At 34.9% G+C, this 21,418-nt stretch overlaps 2 protein-coding genes across 4 annotated transcripts in view; both read right to left on the reverse strand.

The window, feature by feature from the left end:
* Window positions 1-5,265, reverse strand: part of LOC118263269 (cyclic AMP response element-binding protein A) — a 127,412-nt gene extending 122,147 nt beyond the window's left edge. The window contains exon 1 of one of the 2 annotated variants that reach the window (XM_035575154.2): window positions 4,860-5,265. In XM_035575154.2, the coding sequence (XP_035431047.1) occupies window positions 4,860-4,922 (63 nt within the window). In that variant the 5' untranslated portion in view covers window positions 4,923-5,265. The remainder of the gene's footprint in view (window positions 1-4,859) is intronic. The other variant, XM_035575155.2, reaches the window with a different exon arrangement.
* Window positions 1-20,777, reverse strand: part of LOC118263336 (TBC domain-containing protein kinase-like protein) — a 235,710-nt gene extending 214,933 nt beyond the window's left edge. The window contains exons 1-13 of one of the 2 annotated variants that reach the window (XM_050705203.1): window positions 20,404-20,777; window positions 19,815-20,067; window positions 18,822-19,038; window positions 17,612-17,874; window positions 17,165-17,408; window positions 16,222-16,383; window positions 15,772-15,949; window positions 14,917-15,123; window positions 14,355-14,542; window positions 11,357-11,440; window positions 10,819-10,943; window positions 10,142-10,313; window positions 7,491-7,617 (exon numbers count right to left, since the gene is read on the reverse strand). In XM_050705203.1, the coding sequence (XP_050561160.1) occupies window positions 7,492-7,617; window positions 10,142-10,313; window positions 10,819-10,943; window positions 11,357-11,440; window positions 14,355-14,542; window positions 14,917-15,123; window positions 15,772-15,949; window positions 16,222-16,383; window positions 17,165-17,408; window positions 17,612-17,874; window positions 18,822-19,038; window positions 19,815-20,067; window positions 20,404-20,602 (2,418 nt within the window). In that variant the 5' untranslated portion in view covers window positions 20,603-20,777 and the 3' untranslated portion in view covers window position 7,491. Of the gene's footprint in view, window positions 1-5,493; window positions 7,618-10,141; window positions 10,314-10,818; window positions 10,944-11,356; window positions 11,441-14,354; window positions 14,543-14,916; window positions 15,124-15,771; window positions 15,950-16,221; window positions 16,384-17,164; window positions 17,409-17,611; window positions 17,875-18,821; window positions 19,039-19,814; window positions 20,068-20,403 lie in introns of those variants that run through there. The other variant, XM_050705202.1, reaches the window with a different exon arrangement.
* Window positions 20,778-21,418: the final 641 nt, after the last annotated feature.

Here is a 21,418-nt window from a genome sequence, read left to right on the forward strand (position 1 = left end):
ACTATTACACTGTACATGTTCTCATCATGGCAGTTTATGGTTTCAATGCATAATGTATGGAAATTGTTGCTACGCATAAAATTAGCATCTTCATGAAGGTGAGACAAGAAAAATCTTAGAATGCCTAAAATGAAGATATGCTCTAGTCATACTGGTTTCTATCGACTGTGCTAAAATTAAGATCATTTTAGACACGAAACTACTCCGTTTTAAGATTATTTGAATCTTTTAATAAATTTTTCCTTGTCCAAACTTAAAAATTAGTCATATTAACTCGTTTGAATATCAATAATAATAAAAGTTGGAGAAAAATATCATGGGTAAACTAAGCGTGGACTTCGTAAGCGATAATCTTGTTATATCAATTTGAACATTAAATCTTATGTTGTGTAATAAATTTCATAACGTCAATACAAAAAGGCCGAAAGCGCGCGGTCCGCGCGCTGACACCGCGCATACAGCACTTTCGTATTGTTTCCAAAGCAAAAAACATCGTACCGATGCCGTGCCGTGAGCGTGCCGTTTACGTGAGCGATCACCTTTAGAGTAACTTTAAGGTTAGTAAAAAGTACATACATAAATATGAAACCATTTTAAGATTTATACACACTTACTGTAAAATAAAAAAGAAATTCATTTTGTACTTAGGACCATAACAAAAAGTAGGCAGTAATTTTTATAGTGCGATACTTAATACATACAAATTCGAAACTTAAGACCATAAACTTAAAGCCATAATTCAAATTGTCAGCTACAGTGTAGAAATACCATCGTTTTAATAGCATAACAAGACTTAACCGAACTCCTAAATATTGTTAACTAGCATCCACTGTCCATCATAATGAACGAACAAGTTAATATTAATAAAAAAAGCACCTGCGGCGCCGGGCCCCTTGGTTCAACGTACCAGGTCGACGCACCACACTGTACCGTACACCGAGAGCCATAAGAAATGTACGCCCAGCCAACCTGACCAAATCTGGAAGTGTTCACGCACGGAACAAATGAACGCATGCTAAACGTCTCCGCGACGCAGCCGGGTTGTCAGCCATTAACAACCAAGCGTGACGTCATCGCATAGCATAAAACGAGTTACAGGTGCTTCTAATTGATGGTCTTTTCCAAAAAAAAATACGAATTTCAAGTAAAAAGTATCGGCAAAATTGTCATGGTGGAAATGGTTTCTCTTTACTTAGGTAACTAATGGCGGCTTATTTTTATGGAGTCGAGGTTGTTAATTGGAACGACGGTTTTATGGTTCCGTCATTTACCATTAAAGCTGGTGCTTTACTATGGACTTTGCTGAAGTTATTTAACAGAAACTATCTATTAAGTCGTTTATGCTGCATTTATAGTGAAGTATGGTATGAATGGAAAAATGAGAACACTGGAAAATACGCTTTGACTTCATCTCACTCACTTTTCACCGCATTTTTATATAGGTAAATGGTTAATAGTTAGATTATTGTCTGATTAAAAGGATAAGACATGTTTATGGAGTTAATATCTCGTGAATTTGCATTGAAATGAATATATTAATACTTAAGTCTATTGAATTAATGAACTTTTGCATCGTAAACATCTAAGATAAATTCTAGGAGAACTGTTCCCATCTTTTACTGCCATACTCAGAGACATTTTAACTAACTATTCCTTAGTAACAATTTCATTTGGAAAGAAATTGTTAAAGACTGGGTTTAGTAACTGCTAATGAATTGACTCTGAGTGCGGCGGTTATTCTTTCACGATTGTATGATTATGTTGGTTATCAACCGTTTTAAATATAACCATAAGTTTTCCAATTTCACATTCACAGACATTTCTGGAAGCATAATACATAATTAGTCATATGACCATCTCATTGAGGATATCAATCATGTTTAATAATGTATATTATCAATACACTTAGATAGTAAAATTATTTATCTTTTTTTTTTATTTATCAATTACATCATTAACTACGATGAGCAATGTATAGGTACGGACCTGCCATATTTATATGATTTCAATGTTATTTTTTGCACTAGGATTTATCACTAGGATTTTTGCCTCCTTTTTTTAATAAGCATAACTTTCCTAACTTCTGCGTATCCTAAAAAAATAGGACTCAAAATAACAAAATAGGAACGGTATAATATTTTTTGTTAACATTAACAAAACTCATCGTAAAAAAATATACGTAACAAAAAAATGTTTTGATACGGTGCAGACCTTTTTTTGTACCAGAGAGGTCAATAGACGCACCGGCCACAGATTAAATACTTCCATTGATTGAACGATTACCCTTTGATGATTACGGACGGTAAATTGTATGTAGTATTATTTATTAATAATTCTTCGAACGTAAAAGACAGGGACTTAGGATGTGTGTGTAAAATATTAATAGGGTATGTAAATTGGGTAACAGTGGCATGATGCTAGTGAACTATGAACGATTCGTTGAATGAAGTAGGCAACGTTGATTGATACTGTTTAGTGCTGGCTGGTTATTTAAAAAAGTATGATTGACGTTTGAAGTTTGTTAATATTCCAATTTCAAAACGTCTGCTGCGTTCTATCAAGATTTGTATTGTTTTTCTGTTTTTCGTACTCAATTTTAATTCTTATTCGATTCTCTTTCTATGACTTTTTCGTATCTTTTTTTAACTTCATTATTTTGTATTTGAGTCTAAAACGCATATTAAAGAAACTATTTACAGATTGGAGTAAAATATCGGTATTGGTACCTACCACAATAACATAATAATTGTTCTCAACAATACAGGATAATATTAAGCATCCATTACGTAATTGTTTGTTTCCTGATTTATATGAAAATGGAGAATTTTATTTGAATGGCTTCATTTAACGAACAATAAAATTGAATGATAAAATCTGTTCGTACCCTTATTTCGGCGAGGGTTACAATTAGGAAGTGACATTGAAACTGATTCCCTCGCTCCCCTTTAGAAATTGTGTTTTTATTTTCTAGCTTTTTTACAAATTACGTTGTTTGTAGAACAACCTTTAAATAGATAGTATGTTTTTGACTTTATTTTACATCATTAAGAAAAATCAATTTCAACTTTATTCTAAGAATATTAGAGTTCTATATTGAAGTAAGTTATACTAATGACAATACGCGCGCGACTGTATGTACCTTACCTAAACCTAAGAAAATGTTCGTATTTTGACAGAAGACTGATAGGATACGAACATCGACATTAGGTTAATCGGGTAAGAAGTCGACAGATAATAATAATGACATCATTTTCAAAATTATTATCATTCAGGTAATTATGTAAGTAATGCGAAATAATCAACAATTTCTTATACGAATAAAGAATACTTGTAGTGGTAATGTACCCTATATCTATGTAGGTACAAGAGATATAAAGATTACACAATAATCACGTAGGATTGTCACATCTGACTTATTTATTGACTTTGATAACTATCTGAGTATCTACAACACAATCTGTTTGTAATGAAATGTTATTTACTATTTCTTTTAGAGTGACATCACCCACATTTTATATATCGGCTTTACTTCATAGTATTAGTTAGGTAAAGTTAAAATGAAAACAGTAGTTTTGAAATCGAAGGTACTTTTAAACAATTTTGTTATCAATTGTACCTGTCATAAATAATACCTTAAGGGAACCGCCTTCAATTTTCTTTACCGCCTTTTTTTTTAAACCAAGTTATACACCCATAAAGTCTTTTCCTAAGTCTGAAAAATACTATGCTAAAAACCGCATCAAAATCGGTTCAGTCAAACACGAGATAATTGCGCACAAACATACATACATACAAGTTAAACTGAGAACCTCATTTTTTTAAGTCGGTTAATGAGAGAGGTAGGTAGTTGTATCTACCAGCATTCTTCAAAACAATAACAAGTGCATGTAGTAGGTAAGTAAACAAACAAACGACTGCTATAAATTAAACCACCGTCAAGGAGTTTCATAAAGAATATCAGACACGAATTCCTTGTTGTTACATCAAAAATGTTAATAACCGGTCTCAACCGGTTCTTTACACTTAGGCAACATCATGCTACTAATAAATACTAAATTAGGCATCCAGCTCGCATTACAGAACACAGGCAAGTCTTAATTAATCCATATTGAGCGTGTCTGCACTATCGATTAGAAATCTAATCCAAACTCTCTAAGCATTACCATATCGCTAATCAAGAATTAGCGAACATTCTAGATTATTGCAAATCGATTCAAATTATCGATTAAAACATTCGTTTGTCTTGGGAATTACGCCACTAAGGCGAAGACGTTGTTATGTTGATTTAATTACTACCTACCGTACGAGTATAGGTGCATTATGCGCGCATCGTTTCAAACGTGATTCAACCTTAGTTTATCAACAGAATAAACGAAAGTTTATGCACATACCTGCCCGGCTATCTCTCACCAATTTCTAGACTGCTATCAGGGTTGTCGCTCTTAGAAAGTAGCATACCTTTCAGCTCTCCAATCAAGCCAATATTTTTCTGTAGCAATATGCTTATGCTCCGGTCATATAGTTACCTACTCAGCTCGGTTATAAACAAGGTTTTAGCAACAGAGTTTGTTATCAGCAATGCTGAAGCAAACTTTCATTCCAGTCTCGTACTTTTATGACGGTATAAACGTATTCATGTGAATGCAACGAGGTATGCAAGTAACAAACTTTTTCTTCACTCGCGTATTGTTCAGCAATTGTTTCAACGTGAGTGGAACGCTCGACTGTACCATTCGAACTTGTGTTGCAATCACTTCGGTGAAACAATAACATGTTCTTTCACCGTTGTTTGGCAGATCGCTAATTAAATCAAATCACCACCTCGGAGCGATAACAGATATCAAGCAAGGTCAACTCACCGGGTCAATGTCCGCCTCCCAGACGTCCTTCAGGTCGTTCGAGATGTCGAAGTAAGCCTCCATGTCGGGGCCGGTGTTCACGACGGCCTCCGACTATAAACACAGTGAACTTCCCCAAGAAAACTCGCACAAAACACAGCAAACTGTCACTCTCTTACTGTCCTCCTCCGAGCGGGCGGAACTCGGAAACAATGTAAACTGCACTAAAACAAACTGTCAAACGACGCAAATTTCACAGAACACTGTGCATCATCACAAGTTTACGTTTCACTATCGACGCCCATTTGTTTTTGCAACAAAATATTTTTTATGAAGTTTCACTGCACGCGAGGAATGTTGTGGAAACGCTGAGCGCGGACGATGCACACACTCGCGGCGAGGTACGGCCGGCGAATGCGAGAGCGGCGTCTACCGCGCGCCCCCCTCCCCCCACTCCGCGCGCCGGCCCCCTCCCTGATACGAACCTCTCATTCATAACATGATAGGGGGTAAAAACGTCACGAGCTGCTAGGGGGCTGGCCACACGACAATACGACAATAATTATGTGGGTACTTATCAGTCAATGAAGTGCAAGTCGGTCGAGAGATGAAGCCGTGGGAATTCACAGCGTAACACCGGACTAATAACAAACAATAAACGTTCATATGTTTATTAAATAAATTCGTAGCAGTACATCGCATTGTGTATAAATAGCCATTTCGTTAATATTATAATTATTGCTATATACAATTCTGTTCCATTGATATTTTTATATAATTAGGTACTTATTGCATAACCCACGATAAGGAAAACATTAGGTACATACTAAATGGATAACTCAGTTTTGTATGAGGAAAAGGGGCCTCATATAACATCAGCAAATCAAATACACATTCAAATGAACATGGAATGCACAATTAAGTATGCTTAAAAATACTGAAATAATAATTCTTAAATTAGAACATTAACCTATGTATATAAAATCTCATTGTTTACAAATCAACGAATTCATGCTTAACTCTTAAGTTAATGATACAAAAATAGCAAAAAAAGAAACACTAGTTACTTAAAACTACATTCAGATCATAATGTTGCCACTACATAAATACAGAAGCTAAAATATTTTCTTACAATCAGACTTGTAGATTTTCGAATGTTAAACGTTACTTTTTATAGTACACGGAAAATGGTTGTCGATTTCATTAAACTTATTCAGAAACAACAATGCAAAGGTATAATCCCATGTGTCACAATTTCCTGGAGAAAAAATACGTAAAAAGAAACCGCAAGATACACCAATAGAGTGCTAATACAAAATTACGAATCACTGTGTATAACCACACATTTCTTACGCTAAAGAAGAGCTACATTTAGGCCCAACACACGTATTTATACAGTATGTTAACTAACAGAGGGCGTTCCTTTAAACTCATTAATCTATATTAATAAATAAAAATAAAATTATCAGCATAGAAAAATAAGCAATAAATTGCAACGTTGCCTTCCTTCAACTACGCGTGCACAGAGTGTTTCTTTTACGTATCGATTTAAAATATTGGGTGAATATTTTAATATTTTAAAAATAACTAGCTGACCCGCGCAACTTCGTTTGCGTGTATCCCGCTACTTCGACAAATACAGTCAACGCACCAACACATATTGGATACTAATTTTCAATTCACAATAACTTCTCTTTCCCTTAACCGCGTTTAAAATATTAAAATGTTTTTTGGTTTCTGTGACTCTTCTTTGATCGCCCCCCCTATCAGTTTTTGGAAAAAATATTTAAGTAATGTACAGATTTTTTTTTGTCTTATATGTATAGATCAAAGTCGTAGTACCTACTTTTTAATATTATTTATAGGGACGCTGCCCCCGCCGCCGCGGCCGGCCCGTACCGTGCCGCAATACTAATATCGTGATATCTCCTAAACTATATGTCTAAATAACACACTGTAAACTGCAAAAATAATCTAAATTAAATGCTCGTGATGATGAACTTACTTATTATGATAAGGATATATGTATTATTGGTTATATCACCAGTTAAACATCACCCAACGAATTAAATGTTTTTTTAATACAGAAAAGTAGTTTTTGTGACTTAAATAAAAAAGCTGGATATATGTCATCGCGGACTTTTTTGTAGAACTAATAAAGACCAATGTTTTTGCTATACATTGTTCTTACTTGTATCCAACGGTATAAGCGGCGCACGCACAAATGCAATCTTCAATTAGATTTTTTTCTGACTTCTTGGACATAAATCGCTATAACTCAGCTAATATAGTTTCAATGTATTTCAATTATATATAAAAACCTGTCGGAGAAAATACTCTTTCTATTAGTGAAAACCGCATCAAAATCCGTTGCTTAGTTTTAAAGTTTTATGCATACGAAGGGACTACAGACAAAATGGGCGACTTTGTTTTATACTATGTATAGATATGTAATTGTTTTGTTTTTGAATGGTCATATATTTTTTAGCATGTATGGATGCTATACTATTGCGGGTTAACAGGAACGCCCTCTGTTAGTTAACATACTGTATATACTAATCCTATAATTTATTTAATATTGCAATTTTTGGTTTATTTTACCAGATCCCGCTACATCTTGGCATTCCATTTTGTATCTACTCCGTGTCGTCATTCACTTATGTCCATTCCTTTTCGGTGGAACAGTGAAGAGTGAAGGAACGTGTGTCAATAAAGCTGATATTCCTCCGTGAAGTATACACACTCTTGGAACGCAGCACTTGACTAGGTAGTCGCTGAACTGCAAAGGAAAATGAGTATTACGGGGTGGAATTTGGCAGAGATCTATGTGAGGTGAGGTTGTGAGATTTTGATCTGAAAATATTATACCAAAGTCTTCACTTAGGTACAATATTTGGTCTTCACCAATTAAAAATATTTTTTGTGTATACAAGACATCGCTGCAAGTTATAAGTTAAGGTATAAGTCAGTAAACGAGCAGACGGATAACCTAATGAAAATCGCCGCCGCCCATGGACACCCTAATAACCACCAAGCATTATAAGTGCGTTGCTTTTGATTAGAAATTTATCGGTTTTTCGGGAATTCTGGATTGGGAAAACAACGCAAGCATTGTTTCAAATACAAAACCAAAATATAATATTATCAATAATAACAGGGAATCTCGCTGGATTCATTTTTAAACTATGAACAACTTTTATGGGACTAATTGAGCACTTAATAAAGTTTACAACAATAGCAGATGAGAGCCTGTAAGATTTTATCGATTTCTTCTATTAAACGACTTTATTTATTTGCAGAAACTATGTTTCATATTCATGGGAAATAGGTTAACGCGATGATAATATGGCGTCTATCAATATAGATAAGGAATTCATTTTATATTTATAGCACCACTCATACATAAGTATAGGTCTATTGTTAGGCTGGAACTGTTTGTTTCAATATACTCATCTTTGATGCAAAAGACCCTAAGTATTTAATATCTTCTAACATAACAAGTCAAAAGTAGATTTGATATGTGCACTATGCAGTTTGCACTTCTTCGTGCCCTTTTGGAAATGAAATTTTATGTAGATCAGTGATTTCCAATCGGTGGTCAGAAAATATGGCGAAAAAGAAAAAATGGCCCACAAAAAAACCTACACCTGTGTCCAGATTCCCTATGGGATGTCGTAACAATTTTTAAGGCAAAAGTAACATAGACTATTCCGGATTATAATCTACTAGTATATGTATACCAGCGGTTTCCCGTAGAATAAAAACTATCCTATCACCAAACTCAAAATCCGTTCAGTTGTTTCAGCGTGATTGGCGGACAAACAAACTTTCACATTTATAATGTTAGTGTGATGTCTATGTCCAATTTCATTTAAACCTAAACTTTGTTTCGAATACTGTTCAGAGACTAGCGCATCTAAAAGCGAATTTGTTACCCACATATCACACATCAAACACCGTACTCCGTGCTATTACCCACTGCGAATCTCAAAAATTCGCGAAACTATGAGATAATTTAATCATTAAACTGTACAATATCTAAATAAAGTTCACCGTTGAACTTGAAAGTAGGCGTCCATTCGAAACGGCCCCAAAACTTAAGACGCGCTACTCAAATGGGGTTATTGACCATTTGACAGCGAATTACTCACACTAACAACTTGTGTCCATGATATCATCAATATTATCATACTTTAAATATATTTTTACAACTCGCTTGTCGGTCTAGTAGTTAACGAGGGTTTGGTCCTCAGTTTACACTACTATTTAAAATTCCTTTTGCCAATTGTACTTCTGTTAATATATTTAAGTGTCGCTTTAGTAGAGCGGGCGCAAAAGCTACGGTTCAACAAATAGTATCGGGTACGAATTTAGGATGAGGAAAACCGTTTTTTGCTGTTGATTTTTTAGTATTCCCATTCCTAGTATTAGATTTTGGGTTCTTTTAGGTCGAAAGAGGTATTATTTAGTTTGGAATTTCTCAGTAGGTACTAGTAATATAGAATTGAGATTAGAAGTAAAAGGCACGTTCCTAGTATTAGATTTTAGGTTCTTTCAAGTTGAAGGAGGTACTATTTCATTTGGAAGTTCTCAGTAACAGTATGAACTAGAATTGAGATCAGAAGAAGTAAAAGGCAAATTTTAACTGACGAAAAGTAAATTAAATAGAAGTCGTAGACGTCTAGTTATTGTTTATTATTCATTGAAGTAAAGTTTCAAAGTAAGCGAGACAGACATAACGGCGACATACTATTGCAGTTAGTACATATTGCCTCATAACTGCGACAGTGACCGTGTGAGTCAATGACTGTCTGGTCAAATCACCATTTTATTTCATTTTATAAATTATACTATTGGGGCGTTTATTTTCGAAATGTTAATTAGTTTGTAACTACTATAAAAATTCTTGTTTAAATATTATGAGATAGCAACATTTAATATATATATTATTCAATTTAAAACTTCGAACCACTAACGCCATCTATCGATCTTTTATAGCACTACAAACTTTAATCCACCCGAAATACTAGAGGCGTTACAAGTGCGTTGCTGGCCTTTTGGGGGTTAGGAATTTATGGGTTGTTGGGAGAGCGGGGATTGGGAAGATTGGGAAGGGAGGTAATTGGGCCTCCGGTAACATCACTCACACAATGAAACACAACGCAAGCGTTGTTTCACGTCGGTTTTCTGTGAGACTGTGGTATCACTCCGGTCGAGCCGGCCCATTCGTACCGAAGCATGGCTCTCCCACACTTAATATTGGAAAACATGGTGTTAAATAGGTATTCAATATGTCCACTCACCAATTGTGCAGTCTCATCTTCAGCAGACGCGACAACGACCATCTTCTTCTGTTTGATGGCTTCTTGGATAACTCTTTGAGGATGGAGCCCTAGAGCCCTCAGCTCATGCTGGCCCAGGTGGACCCCACTGTAAGGCACGTTTATACTGCCATCTATGCAGCTTTTCTCGTAACTATGAGTAGAAATATAGGAGGAGTTAAAAGTTGGACACAGCATATGAAATTAGTAAACTTTTAATTGATTCTAAACATTGTTGCTAAGTTATATAATTCTAGCTAATTTCGCGTAGTTTCATCAGCTCTACTCAGCTCCTATTTTGTTAATTAATGGACTATCCAACACAAAAAGAATAAATTGAAATGGGATCAGAAGTTTCGGAGATAGCTTTATATATTAGTATAGATATAGATTGAAAAACTATATAACTTCACTTAATATTTTAGAATACTTTCATGATGACTGTAAACTTAAATAAAGTACATCTGCAATATAGTAATTCAGATTAACTTATTTTGATTTGATATTTAAGGGAAACTACCAATTAGAAAGACGGATATATTATTTAACTAGTCTTAATTCTTAACACAGTATGTCCTCATGTTTCTCAAACATCCTATGATTCATATCAAAGCATCATTTACGGCACTTCATATAAAACACAATAAAAAGGTACTCACAGTAAATTAGACCTAATGTCGATGACACAACACTTATCTTGGCATATCAGCGAGAAGAAATCTGATAAGTTGATCCTAGGACTTATTTCATTGAATAACACTTCCATGGGGATTTCCACAATGTCCTGAAAATACATCTTATGTTAGAGATATTATGGACTAATATAAAATGATACTTAAATAGTTTCTTATTGGTAACAAAGACTGCTCGGTTGGTGCGCTGGCTGGGAAACTCGCTACCGTGCCGTGTACCATGTGGCGGATTCGATTCCCGCACGAACCAATTCTTTATGCGATCCAAAAATTTTTGTTCGGGGTTTGAAAATTGTATGTTTGTAAACGCATATGTGAGGCAAGGTTTAAAAAAATGTTCCGAGTAAGGAATTTCATGAATCTCGGTTACATTAATTTATCATCCCTACCTAATTACTTTCTTTACTATTTAAAACAATAATTCAAGTCTAAATTATATGAAAGATAACATTACTCAAAAAAAATGTCGTACAAACCTATCTTTACGGTAGATTTTGGGACTTACCATAGGATCTTTGACTTCAGCTTCATTAGTAAATCTTCTATAGCTGACACTCCTTGGAGAACTTCGACACATCTCTATAGATTCCTGTGGAAATATTTACTTGTCAATCAAAATTCGAAGGTCATTAATAATTTTGTGGTAGCTGTTGTTCTTGTTGAAGGTCAAAGTACTACTTCTCAAACACATATGTACATCATACATCATCAACCTATAAGAGGCCACTGCTGACCAAACGCCTCTTCTTACACAGAGAAGGTTTAAGCATTAATCACCACGCTTGCTCAATGCGGGTTGGCGATTTCAAACTTATAACTAGAAATTATAAGCCACCAAAATCTACTTAGGAAAAGCTAAAGTCAAGAGGAAGAATATAAAGTTGATGCTTCCCAATCCCAATTCTAAGTTTGTTAATTGACACGAGTGATATAATACCGTAAAAACATGGTGGACACATCGACATATTATGCAAAGGACGCAAAGTCTGAAATCGCCAATCTAACATTCGGATTGTTTCCGTGTGAATAAAAGCCTTTGCTACAAGCATGGGGGCAGTTTACAGGCTGACTTGATTGATTGAATCAAAAGTCAACGACCTCGCAAGACATGGTTAATGTTAGTAACTTTTTCCGACATAGAGAGGTCATTCACCTTATTTACTTTATATGTTACATGGTTATATGAATTGAGTTTAGTATAGGTTTAACATAGTGTTAATTTGCTAGTATATTTCGCGTATAAATCTTATTGATGTTATAAATGAGATAAGATTGTTTGTTTGTCGTTATTTTCAGTCTTATGGGATGATTTTTGTGTCTGGAGATAGGAAACTGGATGATATTATGCTACTTTTTTCTATTCGCGACACAGGCAATGCCTCAAGTAAAAGCTAGTTTCTTTAAACGGTTTGTAAATTGTAGATACATGTTAATGTTAATTAAGAATTAATTAATAGGTATAACTGTTGTACTAATCCTCGAAAGTTCTTATCTTTAGCTAAAATTGACGATTTGGAATTTTAAAACTGGAATTTCAGAGGTAAAGACCTAATTAATTATAGATTTTATGATATGATTACTAACTTTAAATTAAAAGATTTTTCTGAATATTGCTCATACAATGTTAATCGATTAATTAATTAGATGTTTTAATCGTTTATATGCCTCTTTTTGACTATTTATGATGATATGATTTATAAAAATGAGTCTCTAGCATGGCTTGAAACTAGTCGAGTTCCTTGTCAAATAATAACGTGAGTAAGCCGAAAAACATAATAATTAATTTAGTATGTCTCACGAAAGTTATAATATAAACATAGCTATTATCCGCTCCCAGCACATGAAATGAGACTCACAAAATGACCAAATCTTTTGAAAAATATATACAAGTTTAACATTATAAATTGACTTTGTACCTATAAAGTTTGGTAACATACAACCTATCACTTACCCTTCCAAGACAAAGAACCATGAACCTAATGAAGCAATAAACAAAATACAAAATACTATTACTAAATTCAGTAAGAAAATGATGACGAAACACCACTTATAAACATTTACAACGGTGCCAAGGTATCAGAGTCATCTGTGCATCGTACAGTGTAATGGGCGCAGAATTACTCTTGATAAGCTATTGTTAGAAACCCTTGACACACTCGCGTTTCCGACCAATGTCAGTGTCAAAGCGACTTGTGTATTCAGTCAGTCACTGAAGTGAGGATATGAGGATTTCTTTGCATCGAGTTATAGAAGCCAGTTTATCGTGGCCTCGCTTTGAAAGATCTTTCCGTACTTTCGACGATCAGTTTATACTAGTTTTGTGTGTAGAGAATGTTTTGTTTTATTTGCATACAGAAAATGTTTGTGGTAATGGGCCATGCAATTACTTACATCTTTGTTCTAAGGGGGTAGTTAGAAATTACAAGTCTGGCTGTTTGGTGTGAGATCACAGAAAAACGACGTGTAACAACGCTTGCGTTGTATGACTGAGGTTACCGGAGACCCAATTACCACCCTTCCCAATCTTCCAAATCCCCAACAATCCTTAAATTCCTATGCCCAAAAGGCCGGCAACGCACTTGCAATGCCTCTGGTGTCCATGTGCGGCGGCGATTGCTTACAAACAAGCGATCCGTCTGCTAATTTACGCCGGTAAATAATACCATAAAAAACGAGAGATCTTAGATTTGCCTGATCTCCCTGAATTGAGCAAAGTATTTATTGGACTCGTCTGGGCGTCGTCTTAACTCTTGATAAGCTATTGTTAGAGACCCTTGACACACTCGCAATTCCCGCCAATGTCAGTGTCAAAGTGAATTGAGTGTTCAGTTAGGATATAAAGATTTATACGTATGTATGTATGTAGATATGTAGACAGTGTTTATGTCATTTACATAGTATAATACATGTAGTTATACTGGCAATGAACGAGAGGAAACGGTGAAAAGTTTAGTTGCCCAACAAGAAATCTAACTGGTTCACTACTCAGTACACAAGATATATTTAATGATTAGTTAAACTATTCCTTAGTAGTTAACGATTTTGTTCCGGAAACATATTGCTAATGACTGGATTAAGTAACCATTAAATTACTCTGAGTACGTTCCAACATTGGGTAGGTACATTTTTGTAGCCTTTATCGATAATTTAATGTTATTTTATAATATTTAGGTAATTGAGTAACAAGTTTACTTTAAACATGCGTGAAAAGACTGATGACTATTGATGAAGCGAAAGAAGTAAGATTCGTAGCAATTGGCGTTACATTGTCTCTGTCTACCCCCATGGGAGATAGACCTGAGGTTACGTATGTGTGTTTGTGTAGTATGTAAGTTTATTTTAAACATTAGATACAACAGCAATCTATTTCAGAACAATAAAAAAAAACATTCAAACTTCGACTTTAAGAAAAGGAGGAAATATTCATCCTCCTTTTCTTGAAGTCGGTAAAAAATCAAAAGACCTCATTATATGCGTACAAAGTTCAAAAAGTTCGAACTTACCTTGACACACTCTCCGATGTCAATCTCTGGTAGGTCGGAGAACAATAGGATGCACTCATTGAAGCCGGACGATAGTAGCGTGTCTCTGAGCTGTCGCAGTATCCCCACTCCCATAAATAACGGTAGAGCTGGACCTTCCACTAGTAATGCGTCCCATAAGTGGACTATTTTGTGCAGAGGAAATACGTCTGGAATTGAATGTTTGGATTAGAAATTTGGCAATGTGAGTCACATAAACCTAAGAAAAAATATTCCAGAAGGATTAGACAAATATTACATGTAAATCTTATGCCATATATGATATAGGTATTAGATGAACTTCAAATATCAGTGCTACTATTGAATTTATTTTTAAAATAATTATTTTTCTAAACCAATATAGTTGAACTGCCAAAATAGATTATTTACTTTTGATAGCGAGTCGATTTGTACGGGGCGAAGAACGAGCAAGAAATTTCATTGTTACTCGTACTAATCAATAGTTTTTCCAAACCATGAATAAAGCTTGCGGCTCAACTACTATTCAACACAAAAAAATCAAAGCATCAATAAAACAACTCACGTGAAAACATAGTAAGGAACCAAGGTATAGCGAACAGCTCTGGTACAAAGTTGATCTCATGTAGATGTGTGGCCAGCTCCGGCTCGTGGAAGGCAGTCATCTGCCAGAACTTGGCCAAATACTCCTTGATCACAGCGCTGTTGTCCTTTAGGAAGAACTTGTGCAGAAACTTCGGTACGAAGGCTGAGAGGCAGGCGAAGGCGCGGGCTGTTGGTAAAGATATATAGGGTGAGGTGTATTAATGAAATTTTGTTGTTTTGTTATTGTGATAAAAACAAAACTAATGAGTATACAAAAATTGTTTCTTTGGGAAAGTTGTTTGTAATCAAATGTACAATCACGTGTTAATATTTATTTATTTATTGTTAATAAATATCGGTCACTAATTATCAGTCACCCTATAAAAATGTAGATCGAATCGGCTCGAGCAAACCAGATGCTTACGTCGAACATCTACATTACGAAAGAAATGTACTCAATCTCATAAAATGGCGCAAATTTTAATGTAGGAAGAGGTTTATATGTCTAATCACTGCAGCTGTCAAATATTGAACGTCTAATCTAAGGAAACTAGCTAATTCCCTATTGGACAAATAACGAGAGGTTCACACTAGCACCATCTAGTGAGCAAAAATACGGTAGGCCCCATTCCAAACAATTCCTTACCACTTCAAACTCGGTGGTACGTGCATGTTCCGTCAACGCATGCGCACGTAAACGTGTACGTGCAAATACGCATCCGATTTGTTGAGTTTTTAGTTAGACCCATTAAACAGTAACCACTTGCTTCGTCTTCAAAATCTAATTTCGAACTTTAACCCAATCAAAATAAAGTACAAAATAGCACACACTAACCTTCATTACAGAAATTCAGATACAGGAACGGTGCAGTGAGCGAGTCCAGTCCTTGCCAGTATACATACTGAGGGTTGGTCAGTAGCCACGCTTTGAGCAACCTCTTCAACGTCTTGTGACCGGCCGAGCCGCAGAGTAACCAGCAGTATTGGTGACAACGGGGTATGTCCACGTCTATCTGTTAAGGGAAATAAGGCTTTATTGGTTTGGAAATAGAGTTTAATTTTGTGTGCAACTGGTCCTAGGTATATCTGCGACTAGTCATTGGAAATCGGTTTTATAATTTGTCAGTGATCTAAATATTACATTACCTAACTTTTGGGTGGATGTTAGCCAATGGTAAGCAATTAACACCGTTAATGGACAAAAGCTTCCCCTGTGTTGCCTTTTAAATAGGAATACTCTTTTTAAGTTAAAATTAGTGTTGTTGGTAACATTCTACTGCCTTACTTGTCTATCAGTAGGAGTAGGCGTCTCCTTGTCAATCCTCTCGTACTGGTCCTCAATGTCCCCCACTACTCCTAGTAAAGCTGCCCACACGTCGCCTCGCACTAGCGGCGGTATGTCTATCTCTGCTTCAGCTCTGATATACGGTGCTGTGTATGGGTAGCCCTGTGAAAGAAGGTCTTAATTTATACATACATTAAAAAAAACATTAGTATTTTCCTGTGTCGTTTACAAACATACAAGTTCACAAACAAAAGACACCCAGACCCGGAACAACAACTTGTGGGTCACACAAAGAGTTGCTACGTGCGGGAATCGAACCCCTACACGTTGCACGGCAGCCAGTTGCTCAGCTGTCGCGCCAACCGTGCAGTCTACATACATAATATCAATTTGTAACATATTATATTTCACCAATTTCTACCAAATACACTATACTTATAGGTACCATCATAGCTATACTATGTATGATAGTGCCTATTTGTATTCTAGAACACTATTTAAATCCAGACGACATTAATTAAATAACATAACATATCATGAAATTGAAGACTCCCTTTTTTGTAATCTTCTGATCTAAAATGCAATTTCAAACACAAAGGAATCTAGTTTAGTCTAGTCTACAGGAAGCACTGTTAGACCTATTTAGTATTTTGTCCAGTCACCATGTAGGTACTATTAAAATGTAGGTGTTAGTCTGCCAAAGACGAATAAAACTTTAATACTATGACTACAGAGGTTACTTTTGAAGAGCAAAGTAAAACATATTTTAAAGCTATAAGGAAAAATGCAAAATCAACTTTATTTCTTCTGCAATAGAGTTGATTTTTCAATAACTAAGACGAAATACCTACTGTTTATAGAGGACATGTCTTCATTTAATTCCTTCATACCAAAACAGACCTTAACACTATTACACAAGATTGAATTTCAAATAAAAACTTACATGTAAAAGCCGATGGAACCATAGGAGCCTATAGAACTGGTATTCCGTATCTCTCTCCCTGATAATCTTCGGTAAGGCAACAGCATCATACTCTTTTCTTCGTTCATGCATCAGTGGGTAGAAGTCTTGAGGTGGTACATGACTGAGACGGGACTTCAGAAGGTCTAAACTGTACTTGGCTAGCCTTCTGTCGAATAACGCGCCTGTTTTACCACCTATTGTGCAGCCGTCTAGGAGTATTGCTCTGTGAATAATGACAAGTAAGCTTAGATTATAAAAGTAAATCGACGCTGAAATCGAATCTGAAACCTCTGGCTTAGCATACATCACAATTTCTATTATTGGAGTATGTCAAAACTAAATACTAGAATATAAAAGGAAATAAGAAGTACAACTACTATGCAATCATACAAACATTAAAAAGCGAAACTCTAATAAAATACTCACATAGGCATAGACAAAATAGGCGGGCTATTTTTGATGAGGTAATTCTTTTTTAATTCCGCTTGAATATCACCGCCAGCCAGTTGCCACAAATGGTAAAGGTATTGCAGCTTACAGCCCATCAGGCCGCGAGGAGTTTTTACTTCAACCAATTCTTTTGAATCCATCTGTGTTAAATCTTCAACCAACTCGGAAAATGTTGCCCTTTCACTGGGATATATTTTGAGACATTTTTCTATTATATTCCTCAAGTTTTCTGGGACTTGCTGTAACAATAAAGTTATTCTACTTAATTTATTTATTACATTTTACAAAAGGATTACAAACTAACAAACAGATTCATATTAAGACAATATGCTATCCTGCTAAGATATACTAAGAGATAGCTAATTACAAGCCTCCAAATATAGTAACTATTAGAAGTAAATAAAGATGAAAACTACAATACAATTTGAATAAGGTACTCTAAGAGTAATTATTCAAATTATTGGTACAAATTATAGTTAATAAATACTTATTATTTACTTATACTTTATTGTACATGTTTCAATAATTTAAACATAGGTTAACATCTTATGGCATGATAATGTTTTTGTTCCACATACTATCTAATTAGTTACTCATACTTGTCTTGTGTTTAGTATACATATTGCATACCTATACATATTTTAAGTCAATGACATACAATAACACAGTGTTTTATTTAAAGATATGCCATTTGTTGACATAAACATTTACATGTATTGTGATAAGTAGACAGACAAACTAAATACTCTTCTCAATTTCTAGATAAAAACATGTAGATTTTTAATTTAGAAATAACAGTTACAGTGCAGTAAGATTCCTAGTAAGGTTTGTATGTTAATTGACCTAGAATAACTATTTGATGTTAGGAAAAAAGACTTTCAATAAAAGCAATGATACCTTTTTTCAGACACATTTAGCATTTTGCAATATGATTATTTTGTGGTAACTATTGCAAAAAGGGACAATGTAACAATATTTTCTTACTCATTACTTTAGATACCTAAATATTATTATTAAGAACATAACAAGAGGTTTCTCATACATTATTTATCAATTTAGTTATCAATAAATACAATTTGTTATCAAGTACCATTATAGCTTTATAACAATCATTGATTACATTCAATGTATCAATTTCATTACCACTGTTTAATTAAAAAAAGAGTATTACAATCAAATTACCTACTTTATACTGCTCAAAGCAGTCATGTTCCCTGGCTATCCTCTCCGCTGGGTTGTTAGCATGTACCAGGGTAAGTATTCTTCTCAGTATGGGGCCAGGTTTTAAATTATTCCATAGTTTACCGATAGAAAGTTCTAGGAGGATGATACCGTAGCTCCAAACATCAGCTGCGGGCCCACCACCGTTTAGTATCGTTTCTGGACTTAGGTATCTTGGTAGGCTGGAAATATAGGGTGGAAGATTTTGTTAAATTGTTTAGTAACTATGTAGAACCATCAAATAGTTTTTACATCTAGACAACCACCCTTAATTTATTTTAAAAGAAATAAACTAAAAATTCAATACATATACTAGCGGACCCGACAGACGTTGTCCTGTCTACACGTCTTTAATTTGAAAATTTTAAACCTTTTTTAATAAGCTGTAACATTCTGGACCTTTTTGATGAAAATTGTTATTCAAATGTTATGACAATATCTAACGTCATTCATATTTGACACTGCGATGGTAGCGCCGTCTGTCGGATTCAATGTAAAACATTCCAAAATCAACAACTACTGATAAATTAAAAAATAATCAAAAAATCATTGTCCAGCGGACAAAATTGTGAATCTAAACCATTCTCAGATCCCCTTGAACACACACAAAAAAATTCATCAAAATCGGTCCAGTCGTTTAAGAGAAGTTCAGTGACATACACACTTACAGAAGAATTATATATATAAAGATTGTGTGAAAATATGTGACTTCTTTTAAGAGGTAATACCACCCGGTTATGATGTTAATCCCACGTAATAGAGGGGAGCCTAATATACGAAGCTTCACTTTGGAATAAGCACCTAACTTCACTGATGAAAACTGACAGATTATTATTTATTTCTTTATATGTGAACATTTCAAAACTATCTACCTATTTATTGTTTAATTGGAATAAATGATTTAACTTTGACTTCATAAAAGTGTGGACACAATATTAAAATTATTAAAATAACTTACCCTAATGGAAAAGACACCTCACTGCCACCACCAGTCATGTAATACAATCCATAATTAAACAATTTGACTCTTCCCTCATTATCAATGAGAATATTATCATCCGACAGGGTCCTATGTATGATATCCTGGTCATGCAGGAACTTCATACTTATTGCTACCTGCTTAGCAATGTTTACAATCTCTTGAAATGAAAACTTTGATGTGCATTCTTTCAGTGACTTGCCTATCACTTCTGCTACTACTATTATTCGTTCTGTGGACAAAAATGTTAATACAGTTGAATCTCGATCATTCAAACCTTTGATAATTCAGACCTCTGTAATTCAAAGTTATCATGTGGTGCCTAGAAAAACTCTGTAACAACAGTAGACAGTGACAGTTCACTGCTGAACTTTGCAAAAAAACACTTTATAAGATGGTCAGAAATCAATCTCAAAGGTTTAAATTTAATTTTATAAAGGTGCTGCTATCTGGGCTGGCTAGTTGATTAATCTGAAAGAGGTCTTACGAAAACATTTTTTTTTTTTTTAGAATACTAAAGTTTATTTAAACCTGAAGTGGATATATTCAAGGAAAAACTCGAACTTACCATGTTTACCTCTGATTACGTCAAGGTATGTACACAAATTAGGGTGTTCTATCGTCAACAGACGTTGGGCTCGTCCCAATATTGTTATAGAACTTGGAGTAAGCGGCAAACCATTGCTTCCACACATTTCACCCGGATGGTTCTTCGCAAAATAAGTGCAAGCAGCGAATTTGCAATCATCTTCGTTGTCTTGATACATTATTCAATCGTACCTTACCACTATCTTTAGAATATTTATCTATATTACTATATCCGCCTGTAAAATTAACGTATGTTTTGATGTTAGCTCACTTTTATTACAATTTTCCAATAATAATTGGGGGCGTTCTCATTGTCATTTTCATTTACAACAATTTCCTCTGTTCTGCTGTCAAAACAATGTCAATGTCAAAGCAATATGACAATGACATCTGACGTTTTTGTCAAGCTGTCTAACCCTTTGACTGCCAGAGGCCAGAGACAATCAAGAGGCAATTTCTTTACGGTTACTCACAACGGATTTTCGCAAATGGAAAATTGGAAAGCAACCCCAACTTACTTATTGTAATGTAATAGTAACTTTTATTTGCTCGACTTGGCGGGGGCACTGCCGTGCCCTCAGATAAATACTCTCAAACAAAATGGTACTGCTGCCGTGCACCCAAATAACTTATTGCAACTGCTAAATCTGAAACTCGCACCGACTGGTCCTCACGCATGCATAGAGATACGCTTAGCAGCCAATTATTCTCAGTAATTATGATTGTAATATAAAAACCCTTTGTAGAAGCATTTATCAATTAAATATGCTCTTTTAACCATGATTCAGCGTCATATATGTATTATGTATTTCAACCAGCGAACTTCGTTCGCAGAACTGAAAGGTATATTTAGTCCAGTCAAATAAGGTTAAATTAGGTAAGAATCTCGGAATGCGAGATACCCAGCTGTAATTTTGTATATAATTGTATATTGACCCCCTAAAACTTGTCTCAAAACCTACATATGGTAGGGTGTAAACAACTTTTAAAATTCA

Source organism: Spodoptera frugiperda, chromosome 27 (assembly GCF_023101765.2).
Source record: "Spodoptera frugiperda isolate SF20-4 chromosome 27, AGI-APGP_CSIRO_Sfru_2.0, whole genome shotgun sequence".
NCBI lineage: Eukaryota > Metazoa > Arthropoda > Insecta > Lepidoptera > Noctuidae > Spodoptera > Spodoptera frugiperda.